The sequence below is a fragment of the Drosophila novamexicana genome, unplaced genomic scaffold (genome assembly GCF_003285875.2).
Source record: "Drosophila novamexicana strain 15010-1031.04,08,12 unplaced genomic scaffold, DnovRS2.1 tig00001062-arrow-arrow-pilon, whole genome shotgun sequence".
Taxonomy (NCBI): Eukaryota; Metazoa; Arthropoda; class Insecta; order Diptera; family Drosophilidae; genus Drosophila; species Drosophila novamexicana.
Window position 1 is genome coordinate 1021600 of NW_020824838.1, and position 26107 is coordinate 1047706.

Consider the following 26107-nt stretch of genomic DNA (forward strand, 5'->3'; position numbering starts at 1 on the left):
TGCTAATGCATTTAAGGAGACTTCTCAGAACTTCATGAAGCATATATTTATATGTATTTTTGATCAGAATTGGTTTTCGAGTCGATACAACCATATCCGACTGATTCCAGACAAACTTGGCTCCCAGTTTTGAAGCTCTTTTCTTAGAGATTGGCATATACTCGATATTAAATGGAAATACGAGCATCTGATGGCACCACTTTATTATATAGTTTTCATAATATCGATCGGATAAACTCGTTGTAACACAGTCTTTTTTATACCCTTTATAATTTTGTCTTGAAATGTGTAACGCATAGAAGGAGACATCTCCGACCCCATAAAGTATATATAATCTTGATCAGTATCAACAGCCGAGTCAATATAGCCACATCCGTCTGTCTGTTTCTATGCGAACTAGTCTCTCAGTTGTAAAGCTATCTTAATGAACCTGTGCAGAAGTCCCTCTTTCTGTAGCACGCAGCACATATGTCAAAACCAGCTGGATAGGACTACTATATTATATATGTATATGCCATAGAAACGATCGGTCGAAAACTAGGTTCTTGTATAAATAACTTTTTTTTTTATCAAGACATCTTGACCAAACTCGGCACTAACTTTTTTCCCTGCGCTTCTTAGATGCAGACAAAGCACTATGAGCATTATGAAAATGTTGGGTCTGCAAGGGTATTAAATCTTTTAAATGTTTTCTGGCAAGTGTTAGCAACTCCGAACTTAATAATCTTCTTAATAAACGTCCAAAATTTAATCAAAATAAGTCTGAGTATTATGTGACAATAGCTTCCATTGGAATAATTAGTTTAAAATTGACTTTTTGTATGAAAAACATTTTGGGGTTTTAAGGACATTCAAACTAGTTTTCGGAGCTGTGGGCTCTGAAAATAAAAGAAAACTTTAAAATCGAAATCTTAGCTCCCATGCAATTAATGGGTCGTGTATAGAGTATAGAGTTACAAGAAGCCTACACAAAGTTTTTTTTTATAAATGTTTGTTGTACTGAATCAAAAATACGAATTTCATCTTGACTAAATATCAAATATTTCCCGACACGCGAAACCGGTTGCCGCCAGCCGATTCTCTGTTTTGGTTACTTCCAATTCTCCGAATCGGACGCTCCCCACACGCCGCTAGAGTGGAGCCATGTGCGTCGATTTGTTTAGAAATGAAACCAAAACAAAAAATGCTTATATTAAGAATAGAAGAAAAAAAAACACTTGGCGATAAGCCCGACGACACCTATCGAATTGAAACTGAGCGAGAATGAAAGAGTGAGAGCCCGAACAAGGTGAGCAATTAGAAATGAACTTATGTAGAGAGAGAAAACGATAAAGCTGAAAGCAAAGCACGCGACAACGTAAGCACGATGCCCACTGACAATAAGAATGTTGTACCAAAAACTTAAAATAAATGTACAATTTTTTTAAAAAAATTTATTTTTTGAATTTGAATTTCTTTTTTCTTAAAAATATTTTAATCACAAAATATGAATATATCACACAAGCTTAAATTAAATAATAATAGCCAAACTTTAATTGTTATTACCCAAGCAATTACATATAACAGAGCAAAAAAATAAGCAATACAAGTTTGGTACCATTTTGTAAAATAAATATTCAGTGAGTTGTACCAACGCATTCATAAAGCGACAATTTTTGGTACATTCACAGCACTTGCGGCAAGCGTTAACATAACGCCGTAATTAAAAGACGTAACGTTTCGCACTCTCAGCTGAACTTGGCGAACGTTAACGAACGGGCTCGGGAAATAAATGCGCCGGCCCAGGGGCCAGAAACTACAGTATCGCGGAGATCGGCGTGGACAGAACATTGAGAATAGTTGCGAAACATTGTGAAATACATTCCAGAAAGTTGTTTGATAGTAAAAATAATAGGTGTGCGGTATTATAAATAGATTTACGAAACAATCAAAATACATACACATGTAAAGTGCCATATAAGTTTTTTTGCAGATAAAACGAAAAAACACAGATAATGACGGAAAGTATAACTATCAACGGCGATTGTTATGAAGGTATACAAACATATATGTCTATATACATATGAATGACGACGTATTTTAAGAGTACTTAAATTGTTTAAAGTGGCAAATAGAGTTTTTACACATGCACACATATATATATTGTAGATATATATGTAACCATTAAAAACATACGGTGTTAACGCCTTTTATATAACTTAGAAGATAACAATCTATAGAAAAGTATATTTCAGACTTAGGAGGTCGCTCGAAAACTGTAACTTTTTGAATGGAGAATTCTTCATAATTTAGAAGCTTATTTATTTTGTCAACAGTTTTTCATTACGAATACCCTATTATTTCAGTAGCTAGACATTTGATAATGACAATCGGAATTATTTCTTGACTTGATTTAAGTTAACCTTATCTGAATGCAATCAGTTGCAAGTCACAGAAGGCTATACAATTTTTCATAATCAGAATTATATCATAATTCAAATGAATATTTTTAGGATAATTAGAACTTTTCCTTCGAATACCTTTTTTGCAACTTTTTTATGACATAAATTATGATTCGGTCATAGACCAAGTTTCAAGCTTCACACAGTTAAATACAATATTTATCTGTACCTAGAGAACATTGAGGTTAAGTTAATCTCTACATGTATCAAAAGAATTACGCATTGTGTTTCTATATTAACTGCTTGTTGTTTCCTTTAGTTAATCTGTCGATCCTGCCCGCCGACATCAGCCTGAACACGTTTATACGGGAGCATGCTGGTCTCACAGGCACCAAGTTCATGTGCCAAGAGGGCGGCTGCGGCGTCTGCGTTTGTGCCCTGAGCGGCGTTCATCCGGTGACGGGCGAGCTGTGCACTTGGGCGGTCAACTCCTGCCTGACGCTGCTGAACACCTGCCTGGGCCTGCAGGTGACCACATCGGAGGGTTTGGGCAGCAAGCGCAGGGGCTATCATGCCATACAGCAGCGTCTGGCCAAGATGAATGGCACCCAGTGTGGCTACTGCTCGCCGGGATTTGTGATGAACATGTACGCGCTGCTGGAGTCCCACGGCGGTCGAGTGACCATGGCCGAGGTGGAGAATGCATTTGGCGGCAACATATGCCGCTGCACCGGTTACCGGCCCATACTGGATGCGATGAAGTCCTTTGCCGTGGACAGCAATATTCCGGTGCCGGCGGAGTGTCTGGACATTGAGGATCTGAGCACCAAGCAGTGCCCCAAAACGGGCGAACTCTGCGCCGGCAGCTGCAAGAAGAGCCAGCCAAGAGGCGTTCAGCAATACGCCGATGGTAGTCGCTGGTCCTGGCCGCAGACACTCGCCGAGCTCTTCAAGGCCCTGCACGCGGCGGTCAAGGAGCAGCTACCCTATATGATTGTCGCGGGCAACACGGCGCATGGCATCTACAGACGCAGTGCGGAGATCAAAGCTTTTATCGACGTGCGTGCCCTGGCGGAGCTGAGAGGCTATAGCCTGACTGATAAGTACCTCACCCTGGGCGGCAATCTGAGCCTGACAGAGACCATGGACATATGCCGCAAACTGGAGCAGACCACTGGATTTGAGTACCTGGCCCAGGTGTGGCAACACTTGGATTGGATTGCCAATGTGCCAGTGCGCAATGTAAGTCACGGGGCTGCATTTTGGGTATTATCAGCTTTACCAGGACCGAGTGCACTCGTATCTTATCTAAACTACTTAACAATTCTCTAATCAATTTTTTTTACATTAATGCAGGCCGGCACTCTGGCAGGCAACTTATCTATTAAGCACTCGCACCCCGAGTTCCCCTCCGATGTGTTTATCGTTCTGGAAGCTCTGGAAGCACAGGTTATCGTTCAGGATTCGCCAGAGAAACAGCAAACTGTCAGCCTGGCCAGTTACTTGAAGCTACCCATGGAAGGTAAAATTATTCGTGGATTTGTTCTGCCCGCCTATTCGAAGCAGAATGTCCTGTTCGATTCGTATAAGGTAAGTCTAGATTATTTTGAAGTGAAATTAAATGTTGATAAAAAGTCGTTAATATCATTGTTGAATACTAAGAAGGATCTCTGGCGAAAGCTTGATTCCACTATAAGCTATCCAACTTACCCCAGTTGGGTTTCTTATCCTATTAGAACATTCCTTTAAACAAGCCCTACTTAATCCCTGCCTTCTAGTTAGAGGATAACCTTTCTATTGTCAGATATTAACTATTTTCAAGATCACTTCACCACCACACCAGTAAATATAGGGATATAGCAACATGAGCATTAAAAGCAAACCTTACTCCAAGCTAGTTATAAATGGTAAAACTGAGCTGGTTGTCGTATAGCTAGTTTAAGATCTTCCCAGATCTAACATCATCAGATTTTGCTAGAGTCTCTCGGTATGCAAGCGCCTGTCACCATATAGAAAGTAGTTAAGAGGTGCTTCTATTTGTAAGCAACCACCAGTTAGCTTTCCCTCTAACTTCTTTCCCCATCCCTCTACAGATCATGCCACGTGCCCAGAATGCACATGCCTATGTGAACGCTGCATTTCTCCTGGAACTGGACGCGGGCTCGAAGGTGAAGAATGCTCGCATTTGCTTTGGCGGCATTCGGCCGGACTTTGTACATGCGACTGCCATTGAGCAGCTGCTGATCGGACGCAATCCCTTTGACAATGCACTGCTGGAGCAGGTGTTTGGTAAGCTGTCAACGCTACTGCAGCCGGATGCGGTGCTACCGGACGCGTCGCCTGAATATCGACGCAAGTTAGCCTGTGGTCTGCTGTACAAGTTCCTGGTGAAGGCCGCCGGACAGCGTCAACAGGTGCTGGGCAGTCGCCATATAACTGGCGGCGCCTTGCTGCAGCGGCCTGTGTCGAAGGGCCAGCAAAGTTTCGAGACCTTTGAACAGCATTATCCGGTAACGAAGCCAACGGAGAAGCACGAGGGACTTATTCAGTGCTCGGGCGAGGCAACCTATGCCAACGATCTGCCCACGCAGCACAATCAGGTCTGGGCGGCCTTTGTCACTGCGAAACGTGTGGGCGCCGTGGTCAGCAAGGTGGATGCGACAGCTGCGTTGGCTTTGCCGGGCGTGGTAGCCTATTTGGATGCCAAGGACATACCGGGTCCCAATTCATTGCGTCCCAAGGTGACGGACGATCATTTCTTTCCGCAGGAGGAGCAGATCTTTGCCACGGGCGAAATTAAGTTTTATCAGCAACCCATCGGAATGGTGCTGGCCACATCTAATGCTCTGGCTCAACGTGCCGCGGAGCTCGTGCAGCTGAGCTACGAGGGCGGCTCCGAGGATGTGCTGCCCAGCATGAAGCATGTGCTGGAGGCCGCCGCCTCCGGCGATCGCATTAAGCAGCCGGTCAAATCGATGCACGACAAGCTGCAACTTAGGGTACCGCACGAGGTGAAGGGCAGCGGCAAGCTGGACATGGGCCTGCAGTATCATTATTTCATGGAGCCACAGACGACAGTGGTGTTGCCTTTCGAGGGCGGTCTGCAGGTGTACGCGGCCACTCAGTGGATGGATCTCACACAGGATATCATTGCGAAAGTTTTGAACCTGAAGAGCAACGAGGTGCAGGTGAAGACCCGTCGCATTGGCGGCGGTTATGGTGGCAAAGCCACACGTTGCAACTTGGTTGCGACGGCAGCCGCAGTCGCTGCCCTCAAGCTTAACCGTCCGGTGAGATTTGTGCAAACGCTAGAGTCCATTATGACAACGACCGGAAAGCGTTGGTCCTTCCACTGTGACTATGATTTCTATGTCCAGGCCAATGGCAAGATTGTGGGCCTAGAGAGTCGCTTCTACGAGGATGCCGGCTATCTGACCAATGAGTCGCCCATTGGGCATACGGTGCTGCTGTCGAAGAACTGTTACGAGTTCAGTGACAATTACAAGTTGGATGGCTTTATGGTCATTACGGATTCGCCGACAAATACGCCCTGCCGTGCACCCGGCTCTGTTGAGGGCATTGCCATGATCGAGAATATTATTGAGCATATTGCCTTTGCAACGGGCGTCGATCCGGCAGATGTGCGCTTTGCCAACATATTGCCGGCACACAAAATGGGCGAGATGATGCCCAAATTCCTGAAGAGCACCCTTTACCGGGAGCGCCGTGCCGAAATTATTGCATACAATAAGGAGCATCGTTGGCGCAAGCGCGGCTTGGGCCTGACCATCATGGAGTACCAGATTGGTTACTTTGGACAGTATCCGGCTACGGTGGCTATTTATCACAGCGATGGCACAGTTGTGGTCTCCCATGGCGGCATCGAAATGGGTCAAGGTAGGTAACTTCGGTAGAGCATAGAATAGTCAAGTGCAACTAATATTTCTTTCTCCGCATCTTATTCTTCGTATTCTTTCTAACACCATCAAGGTCAGAGTGACGGCTACTTTATCTGCGCTTCTCATATGAGATAGAAATTAAGGGCACCATCCCCAAATTTAGAAAAGGAGTGCCGAATGGAAACTAAATTCCATTGGTAAAATAAACTCCGTTAGGCGGCTTTAAGTTAGACAAACGGGTAGGAGAAGGGGTCTGACGCGTAGAATACACTATCAGGACGCCCTTTCGACCTTTAGAAGCGTAGGTGATCTCCAAGAAACACGTGAGAAATTGGACAGCAGGGACACCTGGGAGAAGTGTCTGACTTATTCCTACGACCAAGCTGCTTCGAGTCTCTTCATGTCGATATCGTCTTACTCGATAGCTCATTTCATCTCTATAACTTATGCAGAAGTTTTTGTGACGAGAAGTATTTCTGCACATGTGCAGCTCTATGCAGAACTAGTAGCTTCTTGTACTTCCATTTTCGAATTTTTTCCCTGTCTCCGTGTGGAACTTGATGCTTCTTTTTTTTAATTTTAACTAACTTTAAAATGCATGAGAAAATGTACTTTTATTCACGGCCCTTTTAATATAGAATATCCCTTTCTATTTGCCACATTTTGATTCGATTCTGGGATATAATCATAACTTTCTGAAGCATAGTTTTCTCTACTATACGCTTTCTTCTCTCTTGTCTTCCCTTTATTTCCAATCTTTTTATTTATCCTTCTGCCTTTGCAATATTTTTAAATGCTTGTACATGGTCCTTCTAGGTATGAACACGAAGATCGCACAGGTGGTGGCCCATACGCTAGGCATTGCTCTGGAGCAGGTGCGTATTGAGGCCAGCGACACGATCAATGGTGCCAACTCGATGGTCACTGGCGGAGCTGTGGGCAGCGAGACGTTATGCTTTGCCGTGCGTAAAGCTTGCGAGACGCTCAACTCGCGTCTGGCACCGGTCAAGGAGGAGCTGAAGCCGGCGGACTGGCAACAGCTGATCAATGAGGCATATAATCGAAAGATCAATTTAATTGCGAGCGATCAGTGTAAGCAGGGTGATATGGAGCCGTACTCGGTGTGTGGACTAAGCCTCACCGAGGTGGAGCTGGACGTGCTAACGGGTAACTATCTGGTGCAACGTGTGGATCTACTGGAGGATACCGGCGAGAGTCTGAACCCCAATGTGGACATTGGCCAGATTGAGGGCGCCTTTATGATGGGCCTCGGCTACTGGACTAGCGAGCAGGTTGTCGTCGACAAGAAGACGGGCGAATGCCTGACAAATCGCACCTGGAACTACAAGCCGCCGGGCGCCAAGGATATACCCGTTGATCTACGCATCGAGCTGCTGCCCAAGAGCCCCAACAAGGCGGGCTTTATGCGATCAAAGGGTTAGTTGAAGTGTCCTGTTTTTTATATTTTCACTGTAAGATTAATTTAACATTTATTGTTGTGTGTCCTTCTGTCCATAGCTACTGGTGAGCCCGCCATTTGCCTGGCCATATCCGTGGCCTTTGCCCTACAGCAGGCGCTTCAATCTGCGCGTGATGATGCCGGTCTGCCCAAGACCTGGATTACATTAAATGCGCCCATGACGCCAGAGCTGCTGGTGCTATACGCGGGCACCGAACCAGGTCAGCTCAGGCTGAGCTAAGGTCATGCCTCAACGAATTCAGCCCAACTCTACACTCCATTCCATTTTTCCCCATTACGGAAGACCAATTCAAAGACACCGCGTGAGAAACGGCACGTGGCGACGTGAACGCGCGCGATAAGCACAAGCTATATACATATATACACATTGCACACCTTGTTTTATGCACAATAAATTAGAAACTTATCCAACGCAAATCCAAATGACATTCATTGTGAAAGCCCCGGTCCTGGCTTGGGCCAACAGCTTGGCCGGCTATCGTCCAAAGTGGCCAAGTGGCATTTTCTATTTTCCTCTGCTTTTTTTTTTTAATGCCTAACACCTTAACACCCCCTTTCACGAAGCACAACGAGCTCTTCATTAATTTTAAAATACAATTTTTGTAAGGAAATTTTATGCCACACGAAGCGTTAAGTGAATCCTGTCTAACAACAGGGGGTTCTACATCAGGGGTTGCATCGCGAATGACACTGGGTTGGGGGTTACGGTTCGTTTCGTTAGCCAGTTCAAATAGGTTTTTCTTCTTTTTGTAGCTTCGATAGCAGCAACTAGGCTGTTAATGAGCAGAACATTAATTACAATAATGATTGGACTTCAGCGAGATGTATTTCAAATATTAATAAGTGCACTTTAATTATAGCTGGGTTGCATGCATATACATAGTCGATACCCACAGAAAAAAAACGTTGCTTTAGATACTTAATTTGCTTGTTTTATACTTAGAACTCATCCATAGATCTATCTATAGATAACTAAGTTTTAGTTATACGAAGCTTCATTACAATTCGTCTCTATATATGTATAAACCTATTTGTTCTGACTGACTGAGTGATAATCACACAGTCCGAACCATAGGAACTGCATAATTTTGTAGTTTTCTTATGAGGTGAGAGAAATGTATATGATAATAAATTGGGAAATTCCATCCAACCGATCTACTTCTAACTGTTTTTCAAAAACCTTGGTGAAATGTTACATGTTTTACACTTTTCGCAAACGAGGTTTCAGGCTAAAACCAACTTTTATATGAATCTTTTAATTTGTAGAGTGTTTGTCAGTTACAAAGTTCTCACAAAATTAAACCAACAACTCTTTAGCGTTGGGTAGGAGCTCTCCAGTCGAAGAGAATAAAAGGAGCGGAATGCTCCGACTGGTCAGCATGAAACCAAATAGACTTAAAGCCACTTTTCAACACTGATGCCCCTTGCCAGCTGGCCGCCACGCCCACAGACGGGATAGTGCGCCAAAAAAATAACACGCGGCTACGAGAAATGGAAAAATAAAATCAGCGCATACAAAACAAACAGGCATAGGGCACACAAAAAGAGGACAAGGGCAGATGTCCAGAAATACGGGACCGTCGCCGATAATCATAGGACGCATTTGCATATGGACATGGTGCCGGGGCTGCTGTTCGCATGCAAATGAAAACATTAGCGGGACACGCGCATCCACAACTGCTAGTGGCTGCAGATACAGATACAAATACATGTGCAGATAGAGGGTTGCAGATACATTTACAGAAATGCACGGCTGACATTCTGTCTGGCAGACAGGCTTAAATATATATTTCAATTAAAATTTTACACACGAATAAATGCAAAGCCACGCCCAGCACATTAGACCAGGCTCCCTACTCAGCCGCACCCCACCTCATTCGCTGCTCTCCCCTGTCTGGCATTGTGCGACTTGTGTCGCGTTTGTTTATGAGCGTCTGAAGGCCAACATCAGCAGACGCCAGACAGAAGGCAGTGACAATGCCATAAAATGGCGCTGCACATGAGTCCAATTCCGTTCCATGTCCGTGTCCACGGATCAGTCCAGGCTGCCATTGGTTCGGCACAAGGAGTCACCAGTGGCAGCTGCTGATTAAGGGTTAAGTTCCCCGACAAATATTCCACATGGAAACTGCACTCAAAAATTGGCAATGTGACAAAATAGGTGCTAATAATAATCATAGTCTCTTTCATTTTAAATTTCCCTCAGAACAAGTGAGTAAGAGAGAATGTTTGAAAAACACTATAAAAATCAGTGCAGGCAGTGAAACGATTATGAAAACACCTTAAATTTAATCCAAGCAGTCAGTGGAACATTTACGAATGGAAAACACGTTTACGAATAGAGAATGTGACACAGAGAAGAAATGGAAAGTTTGTTGCGCCTAAACGCATTTTGTCCAGAGATTAAGAGCATCAACAATGTTTAATAATAATAATAACAATAATAATAATAATAATAATAATAATAATAATAATAATAATAATGATAATAATAATAATAATAATAATAATAATAATAATAATAATAATAATAATAATAATAATAATAATAATAATAATAATAATAATAATAATAATAATATTAATAATAATAATAATAATAATAACAATAATAATAATAATTAAAATAATAGTAAAAATAATAATAATAATAATAATAATAATAATCACAGTTCGTGTGAAATACAGAAATTGGCATTACCTGACTGTCGAATACGCTCACTTGCATTTGATTCTGCCCCGTACAGCTTCTTAAATTAAAGCCTTATTACAGTCGACTGTTTCAATTCAGCTTAATTTTATACAAATTATCAACTGATGAAGAGAAAATTATAATGGCGTTGCCAGACCGTCGAATACGCTAGCTTGTCTCAGCAGCAGCTATAATTTGAAAAGCTACCAACGAAAAGGTTTCCATTTCAAGCACGTTCACAATGGACATCCTGAACTTGAACTTGGCAACTGTAATAATAATGTGCGCTTGGGAGCGGCCCCAAAACTTGCAACTGGGGCTCACTTTTGCATAACTGCAGCTTCCACTTTTCTTTCTCCAACTATTTTCTGTCCATTTCCTTTTCAACCACCCCATCCTATGGTGCTATTGTCTGTGCCATGCATTTCAAATTCTAAGCAAATTTGTCGTCTGGGGGTGCCGGGCGCAACATTTTATGAGCGTGTGCGCGATGCAGCGAGTCAGATATGGCCAGAAACCGTCTGCTTCTGCACCAACTGCTCCAGTTTCTGCAGCGAAAGGAGCTGCAGTGGGGATGGGTTGGGTTGGAATGGCTCTGACTATGTCTGCCCGTGGCACACACACAAAGATGTCCTGGTGTGATTTATCGCCGGCGTTGCCAGGATAATGGCCACGTATTATAATAATGCCGCGCCATGGCGTATGCTTATCGCTGTCGAGGACGCAACGTCAACGTCTAGACGTCCTGCGGTGCAGCCTGGACAAGGATATTGCGAGGTTCTCGTAACTCTCAGAGCTCGCCGCTTTTTCGTGGCAAGCATTTGCATTCGTATTGCAGTTTATTAAATAGAAAAATCCAAAATTAAGTACATCATTTTAGTTGAGTTTCTTGTTGATGCCGTGTGCGAGTGTGTGAGTGTGTGTGCATGTGCATGTGTCTGGCGCATATCCTGTGGGCAACATAATTTACAGGCCCTGCATGAAAGCCGTTGTTAAATTTTACGCCGCAACGAACGTCTTTGGCCAACAGACGGACCCGATTCGTGAGCCAAATACATAAAATTTACGCAAACCCAAACATGCAATATATATATGTCCACATATATGCGAGCGTGTATGTGTACCTATGTGTATCCTTTCGCCATATCCTTTTCCACTTAATGCCAACTGCAATAGACACACAGACAAATGCAATACGTAGACATACGATTTCATAGTTTGTATGCACATAGTTCATAATACATGTCATTAAAATTTCGTTCTGGCCGTGCATGTCCTTGCCATTGCCTTTGTTATTCTGCGTTGACGCTCGTTATGTGCCCGGGTAAAAGCAAGCAAATGCTCCCAAGTGTCTGGCCAAACAATGATAGTTTAAGTCCAGCAAACAGAACCTGGGCCAAGTGTGCAGCTATTTTCAAGTTTATTTATTCAATTCAAGAATTTGCCTCACTTTTTTGTGCATACGCTTAAAAATACGAGTGTGAAAAATCGGACCAACCAATTAAAATCTGTGGAAGCATTTCCTTTAGGAATTTTTACTATATTCATTCCTTTAGTTTGAACATAAAAGGAATTCCAAGATGTATATGTTTGCTTTCTTGTTATGTTTAAAATGTACAGAAATAAACAATAAGCTTTAGTTGTTTTATATTTAAATACATTCCCTTACATTGCGTGCATGACGCTTCTTATAATTCGCAGCTTGTTAAGCCAATCTTTTCCAATTCCAGAGCCAATGAATCCGCATCGGTCATATTAAAATCCCACATAGACAAGGACACCATTTCACTGTATTTCAAATGTTTGGGCTCAACAATTCGATTGCAAACTGAAATATCAGTTTTGACACTATACAAAGGCTTGGTTGTAGGCCCAAAGGCCATATGCTGCCAAGCATATAACCAATTCGCCCTTGGCCATAAGGCTGCAGATGTATTGTTATAAAAAAAAATAAACTAAATAAATTTCAAACTTACCATATGTGCTTAAAGTAGCAAATGAGCTAACAGCCTGGGCCAGCTGCTGATTTAAACTTAATTCGTTAACCATTTTAGCTGGAAGAGAAATTAGTTATTAAAGTTGCGAGTATAAAACTTACAAGCTATGAGACCTGCTCTCAAAAATCAGTTCAATTTCATCCAGAAAAATTGATGTATTTGCGATTTAAGATTCGAGCACTTTAGGCGTTTTTATTTATGTATTATTTATTATATTGACAGAAAAGTCAAGACTATAAATACAAGACATTTAAAATACCTCAGAACTATTTGCACACCGGCTGGGGATTTTAATTAAATTTAAGTCCAAATGGGACTTAATAACCAATCGCTTCGACCATTATTAAAATATGTACGCAATATTCGATTTTTCAATAACAAATCCAGCTTGGGCCACGCTGCAGCAAAGTCCCGCGCCACGGCCCAGACAAATGCCGTCACGGTGAAGCGACAGTAAGGATTCCGGCAGGGGCAAAGGCAAAGGCAACGTTAACAGCAACGGCCAGCGACAGCAGCCGTAACTCAATCTGGAAATATGCAAAAAGGAATACCCAACCAGACGCACTGCCTCAGGACAATGATAGCAGGATTTGCAAAAAAAAAAAAAATATTAAAAAAACCATTGTCATTTGTTATACCCTACACAGGCAGCGCAATGTGCATATTCACATATGCTTTACTTTTACACTGCCATTTAAAATTCGTTCTGGTTTTGCTTTCCAATAACTATGAAAGGACGACTCTTGCCTTGATTACTTTATTTACGAAATTTAGAATACATTTTTGGAGCAATTGAATGTTATTTTTATTTACATATGTCATATGAAATATGTATGTACACTTTTTTATTCAACTTGCTTTTATTCACCTCCATTTGCAAATATTAACTCGGGTTTAATGCCAAACAAAACACATTTATTTCATTTGTGGAATTTTAATTGTGTTATTATAATAATGAACTCTTATTTGTTTTTTTTTTTTTTTGTAAGCAACAGAGTTCTGTCGAATAAATTCAACTATTTTGGCACATGCATCTCTATGATCCTTTTCTACATAAAATTTGATAGATATTTATTTATTTTTTGTTTGTGAACAAGTATTTTTTTCTTTAAATAAATATTTTATTGTGCATACTTTGCACAACATGTCCAAGTATATGGAATGCCGCACCGCAGAATAATCTACTTGCGTTTTTCTTGGGTATTTAAGTAGTTAAAAAAAAATAAAATTAACGCAGCAAGTTGATGGACGCATCTTTTGGCTGGCCAATAATTAAATCAATTTAATGCCCGCGTTGCAGACGCCACACACTTTTCGATTTCCATTTCCCCTGAGCTCGTCCCTCGGCCCTTTTCCGCGGCACTCATCACACAATTCACAACGCCCGCAATCCACCAAAAATAAAAATGAAATCAATTATGTCGAAACTTTTTGAGCGTTCGCACCGCCGGCTATGTTGTAATTAATACAAAATGCTATGGACGAGAGTCTGCGCCGTCAGCTCCCATTCGCGCCCTTACCGCGGCACGACATGTACACTGCCTCGAGCCCAGGGCATGCCAGAAGTTGAGTACTTACCCCAAACTCAATTTGAGAAAAAATTTCATTTGCGATTGGCATCACCAATGCGGTACTCCGTACACCATGCCCCGTGCCCCGCGCCCCGTGCCCCATGCTCTCCGCTCTGGGCCTCATTGTCAGCCTCGTGTGAGTGGACAGTTGGTGCCTGTTGTGCAGGACCTGCGCTGCTCTGCTCTGCTCTTTTCTGCTCTGTTCTGGCCTGTGCCAATTGTTGTGTTTATTAATTTAATTTGACAGTCGCGCCCCACGTACGACTGGCTGCAGCCTCGAGGCATCATCCACAGAAGCTGTGGACTTTTGCGGTTCGAGCGCGGCTTTTCCATTAAACACTTTTCCCTCACTTTTTTGGGGGGGTTTCGGCGGTTAGCCTAAATGTGCTGATTTGATAAGAGATAATTCTTGGTTTCAGGCAGCACTCGGAAATTAAACGGAAAAATACAACAAGAAAGAGGTTCTAGTCGAGAGTTCCCGACTAGGGGATACCCTGAACCCTCTTCTTCCAACATCAAATGCATATATATATTCCATTTTAGAAGCTATATGTCAAGTTTGGTGACTCTTGCTCTTATTATTTACCGAAATTGCCCAAAAAATATCGATATCGATTGCTTGGAAACGGAGTAAGTTATCGATTATCGGAAACAAACTCGATCTGCGCGGGAACTACATCTCAAGTCTCTAACTCTTTTAGGTTCTAAGAGTCTTGCGTTCATATATACGGACGGACGTACGGACAACAAGGCGGACATGGCTAGATCGACTCGGCTGTTGATGCTGATCAAGAATATAGATATACTTGATCAGCTCGGAGATGCTTACTTCTGCCTGTTACATACATTTCACAAATACATTATACCCTTTTTACCAATATTCAATAGGTTCAGGGTATAAAAATATAGAGTACATGCTTGTCTATTTTTTGAATATATATAGAGCAAAGAGTATTGGCGTGCTGTCATTACTATCTTAACTTTTCTATTTATGGTAAAAGTTTACGTTTTTTGCAAGCTTAGCGTACTAAAGGAAATATTTCCATTTATGGATTTATTTAATATTTTTAACAGGTCAAGAGCACTAAATGAAACATTTATTTAGAATTCAGCAAGTTTGCGATATATTTGCGTCATAAAAGGCAACGCCATATAAGGCTTGAAAAATATCTTGCTCAAATATTTGGCAATATCTAATTATGGCAATTTTAAGCTTTATCTCAAACTGTAATTTAGCTCTAGGTTAATAACCCACGTCATTGCAAAAAATTAAAGAGGTTAGTCCGCTTAAATATTTAAAAAAATTCTAAATATAAAGAACACTTTTTTTATAAAAGTAAGTGTTTTAATTTTTTAGATTACCCGGGTTGGCCTTTTGAAAAGTTGGCCGTGGGGGACCATCCTCGAGGCTGCGCCTATCTTTGAATCTTGTCAGCTTTTCACTTTGAAAGTAATTTTCTTTTTTGTTTACAGAACGTATTTCTTACTTCAAAAACATTTTTATATTTATTTTCATAGAACTTTTAAAATAATTCAATTATATATATGCTCCAGAGCTGAGTGTAACAGGAAGACTAAAGTAGTTATCATGTCCATTACTGGTATTGGCTTAAGGCAAGGCTTCGTGGATTTAAGGAAATCACGAACTATGATAGAATTACTCATTTGAATCTATATCATTAAATTCGATTGCTTCCTTCTTCTATCAATATTATAATTCTAACGTTCAATGTTTAAGCACGTGCCATTGGTTCCACTTCCACGCATTCGTTTGCTAATTAAATGCTAAGTGGATATTCATAATCACGCAATCCCAGGAGACGGCGGATCATTGATTTGCCTCGCAGAGTTAGTTACATGAAATGCTTAATAAATCAACAAAGACAGTGGTAGTAAATGTGAATACATGCCGAAACTTAAATACTCTTACTTCAAATTTATGTTGCGAAAAGCAAGTATTCAATTTTCTTTTATTACATATCATTATGTGGTAAATTTAAATAAGTTGATCCAACAAACGTTGCCTACCGATAACAATAATCTTTAACCGTAATCCAAATAAGCTTTGAATATTATTTGAAGCAATATTTACTGAGATCACCCATTCAATTATTGCAAGCTATTAAACAAGTTCTCGATAATATATTTTATCATCACCTCTTTAGTTATTTTAAGCTGTATAAAAGTCGTCGGTCCCGTTGATCGATAACCAAGTCGCCAAATATCTATATCGATTCAAATCACCTTTTTAATTATTTTAACTTATATAACAAGTAATCGGTTTCTGTTATTGATTACATGTTCCATATGATCAATGAAAATAAATAAAGGTTATTAAATTCACCTGTTTAATTATTTATCGTCATATATCAAGTTATCGGTTACAGTAATCGATAACAGTTGCAGAGAATATGTGTTTGCATAGCAAAATATTTATTATTGGATTATTGTATTTTATGGCAACTACCTCCCCTCATATTTTACAAAACAGTTTATTAAACGAGCTGACAAGCTGGACATCAATTGCAGTGGGATTCAGGCAATAGAAAGTGTATAAGGTGCAATTTGTTGTAAATTTGCAAGGCATTTAGCATTGATTGGGCGGCTTTGAGGTAGGTAGATGCCAGATACCGGTTGCCAGTTGCCAGATAGGTGGCTGGCCAAGTCATAAAGCCAGGGCCAACACTTTTAGTTAACAGCGCATGTGGTTGGGACATTTGTCAACGGCAGCGACGTGTCGGCAACTTCAACGCCAACGCAAAAGACGTCAACAGCGACACGTTTTAAATGTTGCTACACCGCCCCTCCCCCACCCAGCCACGCTTGCACCCCGCGCAATCTGCGTGGCGCCCACCTTGTGCAGTTTTGTGAAAAACTATAAACAATTTATGCGTTTGGGATGTCTACTACGCTGCCTGCCACAGCTTTAACTAGGCCCCTCTCTCTCTTTCTCTCTCTCTGGCAACATGCAGCGCATGCCAAGCGCCTTTGCATTTGCTGTCAATTGCGTTGGGGCAGTGGCAAGGTTTGTCGGAGCTGGGCAGGGAGAAAAGAAGAGAGACTTGTAGTCGTATTGCATTACGGTTGCCTAAGGGCATGAGGAAGAGGGGAGTTATGGAAGGGGGTGGTAGTAGCAACATTGTGAACTAGTTTTTGATTTGTCTGCAACTGGGCAACTTTGTTGCACATTGTTGCACTTGAACTTATGCCCCACGGTTATATTCGGGGCTAATTATTCGCCAGGCACTCTTGGGCAACTTTGTTTGCGCCGCTCGTATAATTTACAAAATTTGCAAACACCAACAACAACAACAACAAGAACAACAAGAGCAACGGCAACAGCAACAACGACCCTCGTCGAAAGTTTAACAAGTGTTAACTTTGCCATTTTCATTCTCATTTTCATTTCTTTGGTTTTATTCATTTTGCCAGATAAGCGCCAAAGCGCAACGAGCCAGCGGAAAACACAATAGCAAAAGAGCCGTCTGTAGTGAGGGGTGAGGTGGGGCTGGTTGAGTAGGGGCTTGCCTCATAGTGGGGCGTGCGATTTGTGGCAGCTGCTGCTTCTGTTGATGCTGTGGCAAGCAACTTGAGCCAAATAATTTTAAATGACCGCAAGTGTGTAATTAAAGTGCAGCGCATAATACCAACAACAATAATAACAATAATAATAACAACAACAACAATAATTGCACATAAAAGTTAGGGCAATCAGCTTTTCCAGCGCTTTTCTTTTCTTTTCCTTTCCTCTCCTGACCGAATGCTGGCCAAGCATTACAATTGGAATACAATTTATGCATTCCTCTAATAAGCTGATAAACTCAAGTGGCCCATTAAATGTAGACTTCACGAAGCATAAATATACTTGAAATATAACAGAGAAAGTGCCAGAGAGTCACGAATATTGAATACCAATTGGGAAAGTAAAGAAAAACAGCCTCTAAATGCCAAAAAACTAAAACGAATTCCAGTAAAATTCTCTAGTCCTCTGTAAAATAGTTTTTTTCAAATCTCAATTAAAATCCATCCGGTAATATGAGAACGAATTTACTAATATTATATTTGGTTATCTTGGGGTGGTATATATAAAGTTAGATATTCTTAATATGTGTTGATTTTATGAGAAGTTGAAGCTTTATGCTCCTCGAGATATGCTTCATAAGAGATGGCTGATGGCTTCTTATGACACGAGAGTATATTGCTTAAAGAGACAGGCTCTCCTCTCATTCCAGATCAAAAATATATATACTATTTGGGGTCGAAGAAAACTAGTCAACGTTTAAACTCTTAATAGCTTCCGTTCTGGATCATGTAAAGGGATTAGATTATGTATAAAATTATATAAATTATGTATCTCATAAAGGAATGTGTCCTTCTGCCTGCACATATCCAACAACATGGAGACGGCTATAAGGGTCTGTCGGAACTAAAACGTATCAACTGGTTCTTTTGATTACTAAATTGCTATTTGGAGCATTTCTTAACTTGTTTTGTATGTTAATATCCTATCAAATATTGGTATTACAGGAAATTTCGGTTGTGGTTTTCCTGAATTTCGTCTAATCACGTGATCCTTGAAATCACGATAGTTGAACGTATAAGCGCAAAAATTCCATTCACAAAATGTACAATATTAAAATATTTTCATTTGCTGCTGATTTCAGATTTTGTTTGTTCGCATTTGTTTTTCGCGTTTCTACCTCCGACCCAAAATACTCTATACGAGCACAAGCTACTTCCGTTTGGCTGCAGCGGTTGTTTCCGCTGGGCGCACAAAATGAGCAAAAAAAAAAGGCGTATTAAATCGGGTGGCAACGTTTGTGATCCATTTGACTCCTGGATTTGCCCATTTCATGTGCATTGAAAATCGTTAAAAATAATCTGCAAATTGTGAATTTTTAATGCATTTCCATGTCTGCGGCCGTTGGTTGTTCATTCACTGCCCCAAAAGGCGTAGCCCCGGGGGTAATAATGCCGTCTGATGGGCGCGTCGCCGTCTGGTCATCATCAATGGCCGAAGCTAAAGCTGGAGCTGGAGCTGGTGCTGGAGCTGGCATTGTGCTTCTCAGCGTCGTCATCATCATTTGCATTTATTGTTTTTGTGCCTTTGTGTGCGAAAAGTGATCAGCGATTGCCTAGCACTTGCCACAGAAGCGAACAATACTGCATATGTATATTTGCCACATATATGCATGTAAATATGTATGTAGTTGCCACACGCAGAATGCGTTGCATGGCCCATTGCGTCGCCTGTTGTGCATTGATTGTACAACGGAAGTGTTGTGGCGGAATTAAAATAAATAAATGCATTGCATTTCCACAGGGAACACGCTGCAACTGCAGCTGCACTGCGGGTGATTCCAACTCGATTCTGGCTTGTTGCTTCATTTGTTGCACATTAAACAATGCCGCAAATGAGTCACTCTTTAAATCGTTTCACTTAATTTAAGAAGTTGCCCACTGTTATGATATGTACTAGACTTTTTGCAAACGAAATAGATATTATTAGCATACATAAAAGCTATGCTATAAAAGCTAAATTTTCAAATATACAATATATTTCAGTGAATGAAACGCATGCGAATTACAGCGAAAGAGATTTCAAATAAAAACATAATTATTCCAATTTGTCTTAAATGGTCTCTTAGGTTATCCGGAGATTGTTAATCTTAAATAATTTATTTTCCAAGTTTTGTACAAGCCTTTACTTGTACAACTTTACAAACCTTAACCACGATTATCTCACATTATTTTTCTCGCTGGGCGCACCGATAACTTTTACATTCATCTTTAAAAATGTATCGTCTAAGTAAGCCCCAGTTACATAGTCCATTTGTAGAAAACCTAAGTTTTGTTCGACCAACATAGAGCTGCAAAACTAGAATCTTGAAGACTGTAGAATAAATGGTGAATCTTTTAAAATCTTGAGACAAAACCTTTTAAATTGTTTTGCTCTCATGTTCTAAATTAACTGATAAATTTGTTATGACATTTTCAAAGTTAAGCTTTAGAAGTACTTGTAAAGTATGAGCCTAGTCGGTTGCGCATTATACAAGTTATTACTGCGGCTATGGACCATATGCAGCATAGGGAAGTCGAAGGACAGCCGATGATATTGTTCTTCTGGTAGACATCGGAAGATTTCGATCGATTCCAGCGCATAATAATGCAAATTTGAAAATAAATTTATTTTGATACACTTTAAAAATTAAAAAAAAAAAAACGAATTCAAATGAATTTTATTGAAAGTTTTCAGTTAGTTTAAAGATATGCTTGTAGCGCTAGCAATAATTAAATAATTTTAAGTCACTTTATAACGGAAAAAGAGTTCAATCTCTTCAAAGCGAGACTCTCCGCCGGATGGCAGGAGCTCGATTCTACGTGCGCAACAGCGTTCTCCACAGAGATCTAACAATCCCCTGGGTTGAAGCGCAAATTTGGACCCACTGCGCCCTATGTAACAACTGGCTAGCCACGCATTCAATCAGTAGGAAAAATTTTGCCCAGATACTGTCCCCACAACTTCGCCCATTTCCTCCCCTCAGGCCGGCTACCTGATAGTTTAATCATAGAAACTATTTAAACCACACAACATAACACAACAAATCTAAAACAAGTTTAAATATTGTTAAAAGCCTGGCGACTCACAACAGTAGATACACGGATAAACTTTATAAATTATGAATATTTAAAGAAATATCACACAAAACGCCCACATTTTCAACCTCTAGCGTTCAACTTCTTAAAACAAGCTAAAAGATATTTAAGCATAAGTTAAGCTGGTAAGCAATAAACGGGTCAAGTAAAATGTCATTGATTATATAAAAAAGCGCTTCAATTACTTTCTTTAAATTCTTAGAAAAGTCGAAATTCTAGAGAAAATGATTTCTGATTCTAAACGTTAAATCAAACCCCAAAATGTATGCCACACTTTTGTTAAAGCGCAAATCAAGTCCTATTGATTTTTACAAATTTAACTCAAGTTTGCGCCTCATTTAATCAAAAGGGCAGCATGCATATTTATCTGGCATACTAGTTGAACCACCTCAAATACAAACCGAAACCAGAAACGTATCAAAGCAAAGGGCGCTTTGAAGTCTCATTAGTAGAGCGGTTGCCAGGTGATGAAGACAAGACCAAGCCAGCGATAGATAAAAGATGCGATACATTCCCCCATCGGGGCACACACGTATTTGATAAGCATGTGACGTATCTGTAACTGTATTGATATCATGCACAAGGTACACGTGATTCTCTGGCTAGAATTACACATTGCCAAACATAATAATGTATATACATATACTTCAGCTGTTTGTCTTGGGGCATATGATACCAGAAGAGGGAGTTGCGAAAATGGTTTCGTTGGTTTCTTTGGTTTCGTATTACCTATTAAGAACATTTGGGTAATTGATTGGCAGTGCCTCATTAAAGCTTTCAGTTGGGTCTACACTCCACCACCGAGCCGGGCACTTGAATTATGACAGCACTTAATGGTTAAATTAATTACCATAAATATGCCAATTATTGTATGTTCGTCATCGCCATCGCCTTCGCCATGGTCGGGCATCATTGTATGGAACTTCTGGCTGCTATTATATGACCGGAATATCCGCACATACTTCACTGAAGTGTTGCGGCGGCACTTAATAATGAACCATTGAAAATATACATATTTGCATATTGGAAATTCAATTTTTGGCCTGAGCTTTAAATTGATATCTATTTATATATATGTGTAAAAGAATTTGTTCTGAATGACTGAAATCGTTTTACTGATGCTTCCCTTGGGCTCGAAAGTGAGTCTTAGTGCTCAGTTTTCAGATATTTTAACCTGTAAATAACATCAAAAGCAACACATCATGACGTCATGAGCCTGTGTGTCTTAGTTGTCTGCGCGTCGAGCCAACAAGCGGCCGGTCGCTTTTTCGCAATTCCAACAGCAATTGCCAATTTGCCATGATTATGATTAAATTGCTGATATTTACTACATACAGCTAGAGTTCAACTTTGGCATCTAGCATATTTGCGAGTTAAGTTGCGCATTTCCTGATTTGCTGAGAGCACTCCATCAAATTTGTCTACAACTGGCCGCAAGGGCTTTCGTCTATAAATACCCATAACAAATTTCTTACCTTAACAACAATTACAACTTTTTTTCCTTCTTATTTTCACAATTTTTTGGTGGGATATTTTTGTTTCGTCGGTCGGCGCAAAACTTTTCACACAGCAACAAACAAAGTTTTCAATGCTGCCGCATATTAAACAAAATGTACGCTCATATATACAAATATATATTTTTATGTAAATTTGTATATGTGTGTATGTGTAGTACTTATATGTATATGTATATAGAGAAAAGAAAGAAAAGCTCTGCATTTTTGGCTAACTTTTGCATTTTTGGGTCTAAAAGTTTTGTTGTGTTTTTGCAACATGCGCAAAATGCTTTTGTTGTTGTTGTTGTTGTTGTTGTTGTTGTTGTTGTTGTTATAAGGACTTACGGCATTTACTTTAATGCGCAGACAAAGTGGCAAGAAAAGTTTATGAGCCAGAGCCCGAGCCCAAGCCATAGCCTGAGTCCAGTCCAGCAATAGCCGGCCGCAATATAATAAAGCAGGTACAACATTTCGGGTAGTACCTAAAATCCAACTTTTACTATGGCTAATAATGCCGCATAAACTTGCCTACACAGGTTGGCTTTTTTACATTAACTACACCCTGTTACCATAAAAATGTGCAAAAGGGTTATTAGAAAGTACATGTAATAGTTAAAACAGTGGCCTGTTATCTAAATACCCTATAAAGTATATGATCATGTGATCTGATCATGCTGACCTCAAGCTAGATAAAGATTTGTCCTTGCATTCTGTCTGTCCTTTAAGCGAACTAAGTGAGTGTTAAGAGTAAAAAGATAATCATATTGAAGTTTCATATATATATATATATACACATATTTAGAAACACATATTTAGATCTGATCGATATGTTCTGATAATTTCAGCATAACCCAAAAAATCAACCAAAAAGGTTTAAATAAAAAGTTAATCAAGCTTAAGTTACACTCAGAGTAGCTTCTAGTCGGTGCTAGCTCTATCTCTCTCTCTCTTTCTATCTCTAATTTTCTACGTTTGGAGCTCGAATAGAACTTTGTGGCTGGCTTTTATGAGCAAGTTTTTGGCCATGGCTTCAACACGAAAATTATGAAAGTCGGCCCAACAAATTCGCAGTGTGCGTGACTCCTCGGGGTCACATTAACATGTATTTGTGCTAAAAGTGTTATTAGATTTTAGTTTCAAGTCAAGTGTAGCTGTTCATATCACACACACTCACTCACACACGCACTTCCACAAGAAGACACTGGCCTTGGGGCGTGACTCACATGTTTGTCGCTTGTCCAAATCCAAGTCCTTGGCCAAGTCATCATGTATGCGTATGGGCCCGGCCTGCACTAAAGTTTTATTCGACCAACATAAAGCAAAAGTGCTTTCGAGTTGACTTAACATATTGCCCGCTTTATGACACTGGCGACTTGCATTGAGAACGGGGCAGAGCACAAGGGGCGGCTGGCACAAGTCTTATAAAAGAAACTTTAAAGTGTGCCAACACTTAACAGTGCGATAAAGATAACAGACCCAGGAATATGTACTGATACTATGTGTGGACTATGCTTGAATGTGCAATGAATCTGCATATTTCCGACATTGAAAGAGAAAACTAGAATCTTGAAGACTGTACAATAAATGTGACATCTTTTAAAAGCTTGAAAAATTCTATTTATTTGCTTTTGGTCTCATTTTCGCAATGGGATGCAAAAATTTTATATTACTTTTCACGTGGCATTCTTAAACGTGGCGCGACGCCAAGAAAACGGATTTCTTTAAATATTTTAAGCTGCACGTCATATAATTTAATATACATATTATATTTAAATAAGGCTTGTGACTAATTTATTTGGTATCAGATATTATGAAAATCCTTAGCGATTCTTCATAGGTTTAGCATATAGACAAATTATGAACAATTTGTTTTTATTTTTATTTGAATAATTAGAAAAATAAAGAAGAATTTAAGTGCCGTCAATATTTCCGAATTTAGTTATTTTTGTGTATAATTAAATATGTTCAATATGTTAATTTTTGTTTAATCCAATTTAATTTAAATGTTCAATAAGCATCAATAACATTAAAATGAGATATTTAAAGAAAACTGAAACTCTGGTTCTTGACACTGTAGTTGTATTTTTAATATAAGTATTATAATAAAGTTTATATTTCTAGACGCTTTGATCCCTTTAACTGATTATTAGTCCAGTTTTAATGACAACATGGATAAATTTTAGTTAAATCCACCGCCAAGCAGCCAATTTTTAATTGCAAAACTAAAAGTTCGGCAAATGTCAATCATAAAACGAGTTTGCTTCTGGGATGAGCCGCTGTCTGGCAGTTGGAAAAAGTAATTTTAAGCCCTGAAATTAAAAACATCAGCAGAAATAAAGCAAGAAGCGTGCCAAGCAAAAAAGGCAAGGTCCATATCGAAATCGATGCGTTGACATTCAGCCAAATGGCTAGACTCTGGCCCTGAAGTGGACAGTTGAATCAATGCCAAAGCACAACGCCCCGCAATGGAGGCTGGCGGTCTTTTTCCTTTCTTTGGTACATTTTATTTTTTGTTTGTCGCATTGACACGTCAGTGTCATTAAAAAACCAAGAGACGATTTGAAATTAAATAAAAATGCGATTATGCGTCGTAAATAACGCAATGCAGACAAGGATTGCAAATTGTTCGGGTTTTGTTTTTCAATTTGATGCCCATTCCTTTTTATTTGCATTCATAAAATACAAGACAAAAGCGGGTAAAGTACGAATGAAAATGGCCAAAACAGACATCGTTGACTCTTTTTAAGAACACATATTTATTTTGAGGCTAAAAGCATCAGTAACGTATCAACATCAGCCCGTTCATTACAGGATTGGTCTAATGCTAGAGAAGTTTCGGATTATTTTGTAAGTTTTTGGGATGTTCTAAATTTAATGCTTACCCAGTCAAACCAAATTTTAAAAATTATATTTTGTATTCAAATAATTTTTAAAATACTTTACCTCTATTAAATTAACTTTTCTTTAGATTCTGTTAGAAAAAGAGATTTGAACCAGCGACCTTTCGCTTTTTAGATTCTATTCGCAAAAGTCAAGAGTAAGCTTTCTGAGATATTTGGACCGGCGACCTTTCGTTTTTATACCCTGAACCCATTAAAAATGGGTATAAGGGAATATTGTATTCTTGATCAGCATCAATAGTCGAGTCGATCTAGCCATGTCCGTCTGTCTGTCTGTCCGTCCGTCCGTCCGTCAGTCCGTCAGTCCGTCAGTCCGTCCGTCCGTCCGTCCGTATGTATGAACGCAAGGATCTCAGAACCTATAAGAGCTAGAGACTTGAAATTTTAGATGTAGATGCTCCTAGTTACCGCGCAGATCGAGTTTGTTTCCGATAATCGATAACTTCCTCCGTTTCCAAGCAATCGATAAAAATCTATATCGATATCCTGTTTTTTGGGAAATTTTGGTAAATAATAAGAGCTAGAGTCACCAAACTTGACATATAGCTTCTAAAATAGAATATATATATATATATATATATATATATATTTGATGTTGGAAGAAGAGGGTTCAGGGTATTCCCTAGTCGGGAGCTCCCGACTAGAACCTCTTACTTGTTTAGATTCAATTCGAAAAGTCAAGAGTTATTTTTCTGAGAGATTTGAATCGGAGACCTATCCTTTTTCAGATTCTACTCGCAAGGCCAAGAGTTAGCTTTCCGAAAGATTTCAACCGGCCTTTTTTCGCCGACACTCAGACACCTAAGCCACCAAAACCAAAATCCAAAACCCAAAAGAAACTTGTGCTCAAATTTTGGCCTCCTAGGCCCCTATCTCACGAATCCGTCAGCCAGCCAGGAAAAACTCTTAAACTTATAAAGTAAAGTACCAAAAATTGTAATTCAATTTCATATACGTAAAATACTTTTCTCACATGTTTCCCAGTCGCCCGCACTCAGCAACTTTGATGATTTTATTATCACAGACTTTTCGGC

At 39.9% G+C, this 26107-nt stretch overlaps 1 protein-coding gene and 1 long non-coding RNA gene across 4 annotated transcripts; one reads left to right on the forward strand and one right to left on the reverse strand.

The window, feature by feature from the left end:
- Nucleotides 1–1821: 1821 nt before the first annotated feature.
- Nucleotides 1822–8177, forward strand: LOC115766043 (indole-3-acetaldehyde oxidase). 3 transcript variants are annotated; one of them, XM_030709816.1, is made up of 7 exons: nt 1825–1894; nt 1973–2034; nt 2701–3623; nt 3738–3971; nt 4475–6278; nt 7097–7717; nt 7799–8177. In XM_030709816.1, exons 2-7 carry the CDS (start codon nt 1995–1997, stop codon nt 7978–7980), a joined length of 3804 nt encoding a protein of 1267 aa, XP_030565676.1. In that variant the 5' UTR covers nt 1825–1894; nt 1973–1994; the 3' UTR covers nt 7981–8177. The 3 variants fall into 3 exon arrangements, with proteins under 3 accessions (XP_030565674.1, XP_030565676.1, XP_030565675.1); XM_030709815.1 differs by having other exon boundaries at nt 1836–1894; nt 1962–2034; XM_030709814.1 differs by having other exon boundaries at nt 1822–2034.
- Nucleotides 8178–12021: 3844 nt separating this feature from the next.
- Nucleotides 12022–12656, reverse strand: LOC115766170. Its single transcript, XR_004018187.1, has 3 exons — nt 12563–12656; nt 12429–12506; nt 12022–12376 (listed from the first exon to the last, which is right to left on the reverse strand). It is a non-coding gene; the product is annotated as an uncharacterized LOC115766170 (long non-coding RNA).
- Between the last annotated feature and the right edge of the window lie 13451 nt (nt 12657–26107).